The sequence below is a fragment of the Grampus griseus genome (genome assembly GCF_964374135.1).
Source record: "Grampus griseus genome assembly, chromosome: 10".
Classification (NCBI taxonomy): domain Eukaryota; kingdom Metazoa; phylum Chordata; class Mammalia; order Artiodactyla; family Delphinidae; genus Grampus; species Grampus griseus.
Window position 1 is genome coordinate 66,623,247 of NC_139004.1, and position 12,286 is coordinate 66,635,532.

Consider the following 12,286-nt stretch of genomic DNA (forward strand, 5'->3'; position numbering starts at 1 on the left):
TGCAGCTGATGCATCAGTGCTGTAGCTGAGACCTCACTCAGCTCTTCTGCCTCTTGATCCAGCTGCATGGTTCATGCCTCAGAGACCTCTTGTCTCCTGGGTGAGTCACCCTCAAAGGCTCATTTCTGGAAAACCTACTGATGAAGTGGGTGGGGGTCTCATTCAGAAGTAAGGTTTAAAGGTTCAGCTCTGCCATGTGGCCGACCAGGCCCCCAGGTGGTGGGACAGCCTTGGTTGAAGGGTGGGAACCCGAGTTCTCCCCAGGCTCAGGGCAAGTCGCTCCCCCTCTCTGACCTCTGTTCCCCTGTCTGTCTCTGACAGGCACCCCTCAGTACCAGCCACCAGCTAAAGGCTGCTCATCTCTGGCCTCCCCAGAACTGTGGCTCCCCCACCTTCCCACGCCCGCACAGTTCACACATGGATGTCAGCTTGCCTGGCTCAGGCCCCCTGAGTCCTCTCCTGGAGTTCTGATCCCCTGCCTGGACCCTGTCTCACTGCCTGTCCATCTGCCAGACTGTTCAGGCCTCCTCTCCTCTGACACTTCTGGATCTGATAACTGGGACCCCAGGGAGGAGAGGGCTGGTGCTGGGACCGGAGAGGTCAAAGGGATTCTCCATAGGGGGTGGAGAAGCCCCAAACTTAGCCTTCAATGGCTTGAAGGCTGACTCTGCCAGGAAGTCCTCCTGAGCCGTGCCAAGGGGAGACTGTGCTGGCCCATCCTAAGTCCCGTTCCCTGCCTGGGGCTGCCTTTGCTGCTTCCAAACACCTGCCCAGCCCAGGCCTGGCAGTCCTGGGGGTGAATGGGAGCTGCCCACTCACCCACCCACCCCAACCGGCCAGGAAGGGGCTGGAGCCTAGGCACCCGGGCAGCTGGTGGATGGGGCCTTGTAACCTTGGCTCTCTTGATAACTAGGCTCCAGCTGGTGTTGACACAGCAAACATGCTGCAACTCCCATTCGCCGAGGCATAGAGTGGGCAAACACAGGACGGCTGGAACAAAGGGCCTGGCAACCGTGACCAGCCTCTCAAACAAGGGCCCCAAGGCCTGTGCCAGGAGGCAGGAAACATCGAGCAGCCTGGACATTGTGGCCCACAGAGGTAGGAGCTGGGGACTGGCCCTTGATGAGGCGATCAGAGAGGGGAGGATTGGCACGAGGTCCTACAGTCGAGGCTTGGCCCACATGTGGGGCGGAGCTGAAGGAGCACAGGTCAGTCTTGCCCGTTGGGGCCTAACCCACATCATACCCCCATGAGCATCCCTTGCTCAGTTGGTGTCACCAAGGCCTGGGCATAAACTCTGATGACAGATCTGTGAGGCTATGTTTGTTGTTCTACTGTACAGGCAGGAAAACCGAGGCTCAGAGGATGTGAGTTGCCAAGGGCTCGGTGCCACTCAAGTGTAGCGTGGGGGCCACAGCACTGCAGAGGGTGAGGCCCCTAATTCTTGGCCACCTCTTGGTCACATGTATTATGTGCCATGTTGCACCTTTCTGAGGGGGACTCTTGGCCAGAGGTCCTTTTGGGGGTGGTATAAGGTCAGGACTGTGCAGGTTGTGGTCACTAGGTGAGGTCTCAGCTAGACTCCAAGGAACGACACCTGCGCTGGGCACAGCCCATTCCCACCTCTGCCTCAAGGCCCACCTCACGGTGCATCTGTGCACACGCTCTGCAGAGCCGGGCCAGCAGCGAGGCCCTCTGCCAGCACATGCACGCAGACGCCCGAACATGCCAACACGCACACACTCTCTCTACCTCTGGTCTTTGTGCTTTGCTGTGCTTTCTGCCTTGGACCCTCTTCCTTACTCTCCTCTGCCTGGCTGTGTCTCCAGTAACCCTCCCCTCCCCCCAAAGTCCCCTAGGCCTGGTCAATATCCACGGGCTCACCACCCCGGCTCCATACATTGTGGCACGGGTCACATCACTGTCACCTTGAGCAAACTGTATTCCTCAAGAGAGGCGCCTTGCAGGTACACTGTCCTTGTACCTAGTAATCTAGGATGGCACTTGTACACAGCAGGTGCTCAGCACTCAGTAAACAGAGGCTGAAGGAAGCAAAGGACACCTGAGGCACTGGTATCCCATGACATGATGAGCCAAGGTCGACCTTGGGGGCCCCTGCCCAGGGTCACCATGTTACTGGGGGCTGGTCCAGCCTTCAGGTGTGGGCTTAGAGAGCTGAGGGATCCATGAGGGGCTTGAGGGCCTTCTCAGCACCCCAGAGCCCCCCACCCTGGGGCTAGGTCCAAGGCACTGTGCTCTCCCCACCAGCACCCCCATGACTCACTTCTTCTGCCACAGCAGAGGCACTGCTCACTGTGTATTTTAAGCCACAGAAAATGGGCTGAGAGAGGTGACTGGCTGCTCCCAGGACTGCCTGTATAGCGAAGGGGCCAGGCTTGCAGATACAGCGACCACTTCAGAACTCAGGCGATGAGCCCTGCCCCCTGCCTTTGTCACCTTCCCATCCTCTCTCCCCACCAGTGGAAACAGTTATGCACAGGCTGCACCTTCCTGGCTCCCTTCCCAGCCCACAACCCTTATCTCAGCAGATTCAGCCTGAGTCACTTCTGCTCCCTCTCACTGTTAGGCCAGGGCTTAGTGCCTTCCTTCTTCCCTTTCTCCAGCTTTGGAAATCCCGGGCACCCCCCACCCCAACCTTCCAAGGCTCAGCTCAAACGCCACCTCCTCCAGGCTGTCTTCTTAGACTTGCCCCTCCCATGTCAGCTGTTCTGCACACTGACCTCATAGCTTGTTGTCTGTCTCCTCGAAGTCTAAGATCCTGGAGGGCCACTGGCTTACCCTGCCTTAGATGCACACTACCTCCCCCAGTCCTTGTACACAAGGATTTCAGAACAAAGGGCCAGACGCTATTAAAACTCAATTAAATTTCTCACTTCTCTGATCCTCAATTAGACTGGCTTGTCCCTGTGGCACCTGCAGGCCCTTTACTCTGCTTCCTAGCATCTGCCCCCCCATTGCCAGCTAGGACTCCCAGGGAGGTGGACAGAAGCAGGAGAGGATCCTCCCTCAGTGCAGGCCTCTGGGGAGTGGAGTCCAGTGAATCACCCTTGGTCCCAGGGTTCATTTTCTCCATTTGGCCAAACCCACCCCCCATGCGCTAGATTCCCCCTCCTGTGGTGGGCAGGGTACAGGGGTATGAAAAAGGGAACTCACGGCAGTGATTCCCAGCCTGCATCTGTAGCCCTCTCCATCCCAGCCACCCTCACCAGCTGTTCCCCAGGGTCCTCCAGTCAAGGTCCTGCCCTTAGGCCCTTGCTAGTGCTCTGCCCTCTGCCTGGCAGACCCTCACCTTTTCCCTTCCCAACCCTGGGCTTCTTCCTCTTTGCCCCAGCCAGCATGGTTCTGCTTTCTCCCAATCCCTGGGAGCTCTGGGAAGGGTGGGCACACAGGCTCAGGAGCCAGGGGAGCAGGGGGAATCGTGACCTTGTCTTGGCCAGGCAGTGGCTGGGCTGGCATTGTCTCTGAGCCTCTGTTTCCTCATCTGTAAAACAGGAATTCTGCCCCACAGTGAGTGGAGAAAGGCACCACGCCTAGGGTCAGGCTGGGAGCAGAGAAGGTTTGCTTAACAACTGAGTGAGCAAGTGAATGACAGGGAGACTAACTGCTGCTCCCAGGGGATGCACGTGGCATCATGAGCAGGGCCATCGGGCAGGAGAGGCTCAGACACCCCCCCTTGGGGTGAAACTTGGGCCTGAGGTGCCTCAGCCACGCATCCCACAGGTGGTGGGCGCTGTCGGTCAGGGTAAGCAAGATGCCTGATGTGGCTGCAGTCAGCCTTTCCCCCTGACCTTCAGTCATGGGGGAGAACTGAGCAGCAGGGTGGGTGGGTGGGTGTAAGGCTGATCCACCAGGCTCTGTGGGCCTCAGGGACATCGCACTCCAGGCCCCTAGACCCTTCGTTCGGCTATAGTGGATGTGAGGAATGACCACAGCTCTTCTGACCCCTCCTGAGGCCCCTGCACCTTGGAGGAGGAGCCAGGAGAGGGGCCTGCTCCACATGGGCAATCCCGGGACCAGGGAAGTCCAGCCCCAAACCCACAGCTCAGCCCTTCCTGACCCCCACTAGCTCGGGCAGGTGGGCAAAGAGGAGGGAATGACATATCTTCCCTGAGGATCCTCGGCCACTCCCTAGCCGCGCTCCTCCTGCATTGTCTTCCTCGTTGTTCCAGGGAGACCAGCTCCCTGTCCTGCCAGCTCAGCCCGGGGGACTTCGAGGGGTCTCTGGGTTCTCAGCCACCTGGCAGGGATGCAGGAAGGGGAGGCCGTCCCACATGCATGTCCACCAGCTGCTGGGAGTAGCATCTTTACTCAAAGCTCATGATGAGCCCCAGGACCCTGGGGTGTATGGAGAGTGGACCCAGGCAGGCAGGCTCCTCCAAGGGGCTCCCTCTGACCCCGATTCCTGAGTGGTCGCTCTCAGGCAGGGGTGCCCAAGGGCTCCCACACAATCAGCACTCAGTGGATGCCCGTTCACTAATTCAACACTCCCCCATCCCTGGGGGCCCCAGCTGGCTCCTCTGGGTGGCAGTGGCACCTTGCCAGGATGCGGAGACGCTGTTTGGGTGAGGGGAGAATAATCAGCCGTAAACGCTGCAATCAGGGAGAAAAGGCTGCTCAGGCCCTCAGCGCCCACGCGCACGCCTAATTGGCTCCACGTGTCTGCAGCTCCTTTCAAGAGCAGGAAAGTGGAAGGGTCAAGATCTCTTAATGTTCGTAATGGAGAGGGGGCAGAAGCCACCGCCAGCCCCACATAAACACCTTTTAATTGCCCAGAGAAGGGTGGGTGGAGGCAGCCAATGCTAGAGAATTCCCTGCCTGTCTGTCCACCATTAGTGTGCCGTTTAGAGCTTCCCTGGTCTGGAGTCAGACCCCAGAGGCTGACCTCCAGCCAGAGCCTGGAGCCACAGCCCTGGCATCCGTTCTACAAATGTTCATGAGGCTCCTACTCTGGGCCAGGCCTTGGCAGCAGGTGATACCCCTGGCCATGTCTTCCCAGGGCCGATCTACTTGTCCAACCCCCATCAACGAATGCATCTGTGGACTCAGCTTTGAACTTGCCTCCAGCTGCCCCCAATGCTGAACTTTTCCCCCAAATCCTTGATGCCTCCTCCAGGCAGCCCCAAGCTTGCTATTACCCCCTTGAACTGAAGGGATCTTCCTCCTGCTAAGCCTGCTCTATTCTGTCTGTACCTCTCTGAGGTCCCCAATGTCCCCCTGCTTATGGGGCTTCTATTTAATATGGCTGCATCTCTCTGTCCCATTAGACCTGTGGTTCTCAACCAAAGGGCACTGTGCCCCCAGGGGACATCTGGAAACATTTGGAGACATTTTTGGTTCTTATAACTGAGGGAGTGGTGTACTACTGGCATCTAGCAGGTAGAGGGCAACGATGCTGCTTAACATCCTACGATGCATAGGGCAGCCCCCCACAACAAAGAATTATCCTGCTTAAAATGTCAATAGTTCCAACACTGAGAAATACTGCATTAGGCGAAGCCTGAGAAAGGAAGCAGCGAGTAAGTGGGAGCTAGGCAGAACGTTCTCCCTCCTGACTGGGGTGGGGTGGGGGGCTCTGTCCCACAGCCCTGGCCCCTTGGCTCTCTCCCTCGCTCATTCCTCCTGCTCCTCTAACACCCAGCCCAGAGCCCAATTCCTGAACGGACCCAGCCACTGCCAACAATGCATCAGTTTAATTGGGTTAAGTGGCCATTAGTGGCAAAAGCAGGGTGGCTGTGTGCAGAAGGGTTTTTAATTTTACTCTTTAAATGATGCTTGCTCCCCAGAGAGGCCACTGATGGTGGGAACGCTGCCCACTGGAGCCCCCAGAACCAGAGCCACAGACGTACCTCCCCCTGTCCCATCCATTTGGGCAACATGGGGGTGGGCTGAGAGGGCTGCTCAATGTCTTGTCTCCACTGCCCAAGGAAGATGCTGCAGGGGTAAAAGGACTTGCTCAAGGTCACTAGGTCATCCCAGAGCAAGCCCCTGCCAGAGGGGACCCATCTTCTCTTCCTTTGGCCCTGTCCCCCTGTGGATAGCAAGTGCCATGTGGCCACTAGCAGTAGCACGGAGGAGGGCAGTGTCGAGGGGCAGTATCTGGGGTTTGGAGCCCAAGTGCCTGGATCTGTAGTCTGGTTTTGCTGTGAGACCTGGGGCCAGTGGTGTAACCTTGCTGGGGCTGTTTCCTCAAATATAAAATGGGGATGAGAGTTGTGTTGTAGGGAGGATTTGCAGAGTTCTGAAGTGTTCTGGCTCATCTTAGGCTGCACACTTGGTAGGCACTCAGAAAGAGGCCAGTAATCGTGGGAAGGAATTATTTCTGCCATTTTAGGGGAAATGTCCTGAGCTCTGAATCTACACTGAATCATCTGCGGACCACTGAAAAATATTGAAGCCCAGCCCCACCCCTACAGAATCTGCTATACTTGGTCTGGGGTGGGGCCTGGGCATCACGATTTAAAAGCCCTGCAGGCGACTCCAATGTGCCAACAGGGTTAAAAACACTGCATGGACATAGAGAACAGACTTGAGGACACAGTGGGGGAAAGGGGAAGCTGGGACGAAGTGAGAGAGTAGCATTGACATATATACACTACCAAATGTAAAATGGACGGCTAGCGGGAAGCTGCTGCATAGCACAGGGAGATGAGCTCAATGCTTTGCGACAACCTAGAGGGGTGAGGCTCAAGAGGGAGGGGATATGGGGATATATGTATACATATAGCTGATTCACAACACTGTAAAGCAATTATACTCCAATAAAGATATATAAAAAACAAAACAAAAACACTGCATGAAGGCAAAGGTGCAAAGGCATGGCATCTGGAAGGGTCTTGGCCCCTGGGACAGTGAGAAGTAGCTGAGGTGGAGCATGAGAAACATGGGCATGGTGGGGAGGGCAGAGCTCAGGGGCCAAGGTCTCTGGATCCTGGATCTCAGCCAGGACTCTTCACTGCCTCTGGCTTATTTGAGGTTGGAGGTGAAAGGGTGTCCCTGAGTTCAGGCTTCTAGCTGCCACACTGATGTCCCTTAAGAACCTGCTCTGGCCTGGCTGCTCTGGCCCTGGGCTTCCCATTCTCCAGAAACCAAGCCCACTGAGCCACACTGCCCTTGGCCTTGTCCTCTGAGAGCAGGCTGGAATGCCCCACACTGGGGTCACTCCTCACCTCCTCCTCCTATGGCCTCTCCCCTGAGCCACACAGCAGGGGTGCCAGGAATGGTGCTGAAGGTGGCACAACCTTCAGAGACACTGTTTTCACTGTGGCCTTTATAAATGATGACTCCTGGAGCTGTGACACCAGAAGTACTGGGCAGGGACAGTCTCCTGTCCCCATTTTACAGAGGGAGAAACTAAGGCCTGGGATGGGATGCGACTGAGAGCTCCATGAAGATAGGAACAAGGCCTGTCCTTTCCCACTGCATCCCCAGCACCAGCCTGGCACACAGTAGGCCTTTAGTGAATGTTGAAGAATGGATGGAGGAAGGAATACAACCAAGAGATGACTTTTCTGAGAAAGGGGCTCTGAGAGAGGCCCCAGCTAGGAGGACAGGAGAGTCCTGATTTGGGCCCAGCTCTGCCTCCAATGTGCTATAAGAACTTAGGCACCTCCTGGGACGTCCCTGGGCGCAGTGGTTAAGAATCCGCCTGCCTATGCAGGGCACATGGGTTCGAGCCCTCGTCTGGGAAGATCCCACGTGCCGCGGAGCAACTAAGCCCATGAGCCACAACTACTGAGCCTGAGCTCTAGAGCCTGTGAGCCACAACTACTGAACCCACATGCCACAACTACTGAAGCCCACGTGCCTAGAGCCCATGCTCCGCAACAAGAGAAGCCACTGCAACGAGAAGCCCACGCACCACAAACAAGAGTAGCTCCTGCTCGCCGCAACTAGAGAAAGCCCGCGCGCAGCAACAAAGACCCAATGCAGCCATAAATAAATAAATAATTAATTAATTTAAAAAAAAGAACTTAGGCACCTTCCTACCCCTCCTGGGACTCAAGACCCTAACAGAGCAGGCCTGGCTCAGAGGACCCATCTGCCTGGATAGCAGAAGTTCCTAGCAGGTTCCCTCCATATCTCCTAAGCTGAGACCCCAGCAGGTTTCCTGGACTTGGGGATGATGGTTGCCTGTGTTGCAAAGTCCCTGACCTGGCCTGCTCTGCCTGATTCTTGGCCTGGAAAAACACTCTGTGTAGCTTGGAGAAACTTGTTACAAACATCTGATTATCCCCAATAAGATGAGACAATGAACTTCCGTCCTGCGCTGCTCAGTTCCCTCCTTGCAAGCCCCACGTTAAAATTCCAGACCAGAGCAAGGGGATTTAAGTTGGATTACTGGATGGGGTCTAGGGAGAGAGGGACACTGGAGTGTGGAGGGGTCCAGACCCCCAACATTCCTCCCTCCATATGTACTCAGGCTGCAAACAAATATGGGAAAGGAGAAAAGAGCCAGAACTTGATTAAAAGCAAATTTAAAACATAATTAAGACCAAAGCTCATCTTGAACAATTAGGACCAAGGCAGGAAAAGGACAGTCCTCTCCTTCGCCTAGGGATATGGACAGGAGCATCTTTTGGGCCCGGAGCTGGGGGCACTGCAGTAGGGAAAGCTCACTGGCCAGGAGAGTGCTGGGCTCCATGCACACCTCCGGACTAATGTGGGCAGTCAAGGGCCTGGCTCAGGGTCAGAGTGACCTGGGTTAAAATCCTGGCTCTGCCATATCCTGGCCTAATGCATGGCAGGTCCGAGTCTCAGTGTCTCTCTCAGGGGGCTGCTGTGAGAATGACGTGTGACAGACTCAGCACACGCTGAGTACCTAATCAGTGAGTGCCTTTTCCTATCATTCCTCCCTTGAGAACCAACTGTGTACCAGGCCACGGGTGCCTGGGCTGCAGACTCAGTGGGAAGGAGGCAGACATCTGCACTGCCTCACCGGGCAGAGTCTGCCATGTGGTATATAGGGAGAGAGTTCAGGTCGGGACCCCGGGCTTTGGGTTCTCCCACCCTCAAGCTGTCAGGGTTGCCTGTTCCTCGAGGAGTGGGGAAAGAAGCTTGGGGAACGACTCCAGCCCTGTGATGCTCAGAGGGGATGGGCAGGGGCTGGGCCCTGGGCTCCATATGGAGAGGGCAGGTCAGGCATCTGTCACTGCCACCACTCAGCACCCCCTGGCAAGGCAACTCATCCTGAAGCTGGGGTGGGAGGCAGGCCTAAAGGCATGAAGGGTGCCCCTTCCCAAATCTATCAGATGGTTTCGACACAAGTTCAGGGCTGGTGGCCTGTACTTTGTGCCCTGGGCTGGGGAGCGCAGCAAAGCAAGGAAGTAGTGGGCAAATAGGGGGTCTGGAATGAAGCAGGGAGAGAGAGACTAAGAGACAGAGAACAAGAGAAAGGAGGGGAGAGTGTCCAGGTGGTGCCCAGTTCTAGGAAAGGCAAGAAGGTGGGACATGGCGTGCTGGCTACGTGAGGCAAGCAGATGGTTCCTACAACCAGGGGGACATTGTTGGATCCCCACAGGGACGGCCGGCCCAGCTGAAGGCTTGGCTTTGCCTCCTCCCCATGACAGTTCACGCCCCCAACTGTCCCCACCTGTGACTAGGAGATCCCCAAGGTCAGGCTGGGCCCAGCTCTGGGTCTTCCGGCTCCACACTGGGTGGGAGGCCCTCAGGGCCCACCTCCTCTGGTCCCAGGAGGCCAGCCTTTCCCTAGTCCATGATCCCAGGTCACACAGGGGCAGGCAGGGGATCTCAGGGGGACAGTAGGGCCCAGTTCCTGGAGAAGGGGGTCACAGTTCCCTCCCTGGGCCTGGATGTGGTGGGGGTTTGGCTGCTCTGACTTGACCCTGCCAGGCCTCTGGCCGAAGCCTGGGCATGGCATGTGAGGCCCTGCTCATTTAAAAAAAAAAAAGCTTTACTGAGATACCGTAATAGTCACCCACATAAAGTATACAATTCAGTGTTTTTTTTTAGTGTATTCAGAGTTGTGCAGCCATCACCACAATCTAATTTTAGAATATCTTCATCACCCCCAAAAGAAATCCTGTACCCGTTCGCAGACACTCCCTATCCCCTCCCTTCCAGCCCTGGGCAACTACTAATGTACTTTCCGTTTCTATGGATTTGCCTATTGTGGACATTTCACAGAAATGGGATCACACAATGGGTGGTCTTTTGTGACGAGCTTCTTTCCCTTAGTGTAATGTTTTCACGTTCATCCATGTTGTCATGTGTATCAGTACTTCATTCCTTTTAAATGGACTCATCTCTCTGACACAGGCTTGGGCAACAGCAGTTATGCCTCTGATCTGAGGGAAGCTTGAACCCCCCTCCTTTCCTTACTGCACAACTTGCCCAGGGCACCTTACATCTCCAGAAGCCCTTTCCCACCTGCTCTCCCTGGGGTGGGTTGAGTACCGGGGTCTGTGGGCTTCAGAGACCTGGTCAGGGTGGACCAGCAGGTCCTGTAATCTCACAGGACCATGGTGCCTTGGAGCTCACAGGCATACTCAGTATAGATGGGCAGACTAAGGCCCAGAGGGAGGTGGAGAAATCGTGGGCAGAATTGGAGCTCCAGCTCCCAGCATCATGTGGCCTTAGCCTTCTCTGCAAGGCATTCAGGGCCCTCCACACTCCGTCCGCCTCAGCCTGCAGCCCACCTTCCTGACAGAAGGGAGAGGTGGGGCCTGCCATCATACCCACACAGGGCCCCCGAGGCCCCAGGTCACCACTCACGCAGCCTACTCCAGATGAAACTATCCTGCTCCTGCCGCAGCTGCCCACAGTCCACGTGGCACATTCTGCCAGTGATGGCCCAGCCTGAATTCAGAGGGCCAGGAGGGCTGTGTGTTCACGGTGGGTGGGGACATTGCCCTCACAGCGCAGGCCACTCTGCCTGGTCTTCTCTCAACCTAAACAACCACACCTACCTTCAGGGCCTGCACCTTCCTGTCCAGCAGGCTCTCAATGTCCCCCGCCACCTTCTCCACCAACTTCTGAGGCTCATTCTCCTGCACCTCAAACAGATTCCTGTTGTCTTTGTAGATCTGGAAAGAAGCAGAAGCCTGGGGTGAGGCCAGGGTGGTCCCACATTCCCATGTCATGGTGCCCGTATACCCTCTCTGCATAGCTCACCACAGAAAGTCCTCACCCCCACCTCAACCCTGGCTTTGGCCACTGAGAGAGAACAGGGAGGTCTGGGGTTAGGCCCAGTGCTCAGATAGACTTGGAAGAAGTGCAAGGCCATGAGCTCCACAACTTGCACTGGTTGTGTGTGTTTGGTGGGACAAGGTTGTCGCCACCTTCTCTGGGACTCAGGGTTCCTCCTCCAGGGGCCATAAGCAGCATCTCCCTGACCAGCTCAGGGTGGCTAAGAGTAGCAGAGTGGGGAGGGTGGGCTGGATGGGAGGCAGGGTGTCCGGGGGAGATGGAGCCAACAGACACACGTTGTACACCACATACCAACAAGAAGATGCTCTCACGCCCACGTGTGTACATAAACCCACACGCTCACACATGCATCACACACACAGCCACCTCTCCACACAGGCTCAGGAATCCATGCCCCCTTTCGCTGGTGCTCCCTCAGGGCATTTGCGGAAACTACTGCAGGAGCTCTGGGTGCCCCTAGGGGCTCCTCTGTCATTCTGGGCACAGAATATGGGGGCAGGGACCAGGGAGGCAGAGGCATATGGGGGGAATGAATCTGCCCCCTCCTTCTTCCTTGGGGGGGCGGTGGGGTCAGCCTGTGCACACATGCACTTGGGGGTGTAAATCTGACAGTCTGCATCTGCATGTGTGAATGTGTGTGTTATGGCTCAACGCACATCCATCTGTGTGCACGAGCCTGAGTATTGGGGTGGGTGGGGTTAGGGCCACTAGATAAAGCCTGGGGGCTATATGGGAATTGTAGAAGCAGGTTTCTGTGGGCGTCTTTGTTCATGGCTGGGGTCTTGGGTGTGCGCACGTGCATGTGTGTGTGCATGCGTGTGTGCATATGTGTGTGTATGCTTTGCACACCCCTGCATGTGCCTCTGAGCCTGAATGAGTCCATGTGTCCATCCAGGTTACCCCAGGAAGTCTGTGCTGCAAGCTGGCTCCTTCACCAGAGGTCACAGGCGAGTCGCCACAACTGAGCTGCTGCCACCAGACTTTGCCATCAGGCTGTGCAGAAGTGGAGGGATGTGCAGAGACACAAAGAGGAGGTGACGAGGAGGAGATAAGGAGGTGGGAGAGGCTGCTGATGAGAGACAGACAGGCAGGGGAGATA

The 12,286-nt window shown here is 56.2% G+C and overlaps 1 protein-coding gene across 4 annotated transcripts in view; it reads right to left on the reverse strand.

Moving 5' to 3' along the window:
• The window catches only part of CACNA2D2 (calcium voltage-gated channel auxiliary subunit alpha2delta 2), a gene marked incomplete at both ends in the record, with an annotated part of 136,977 nt that overhangs the window by 58,271 nt on the left and 66,420 nt on the right, over nucleotides 1–12,286 (reverse strand). For all 4 annotated transcript variants that reach the window (XM_082663790.1, XM_082663789.1, XM_082663791.1 and 1 more), the window contains one exon: nucleotides 10,947–11,063. In XM_082663790.1, the coding sequence (XP_082519916.1) occupies nucleotides 10,947–11,063 (117 nt within the window). The remainder of the gene's footprint in view (nucleotides 1–10,946; nucleotides 11,064–12,286) is intronic.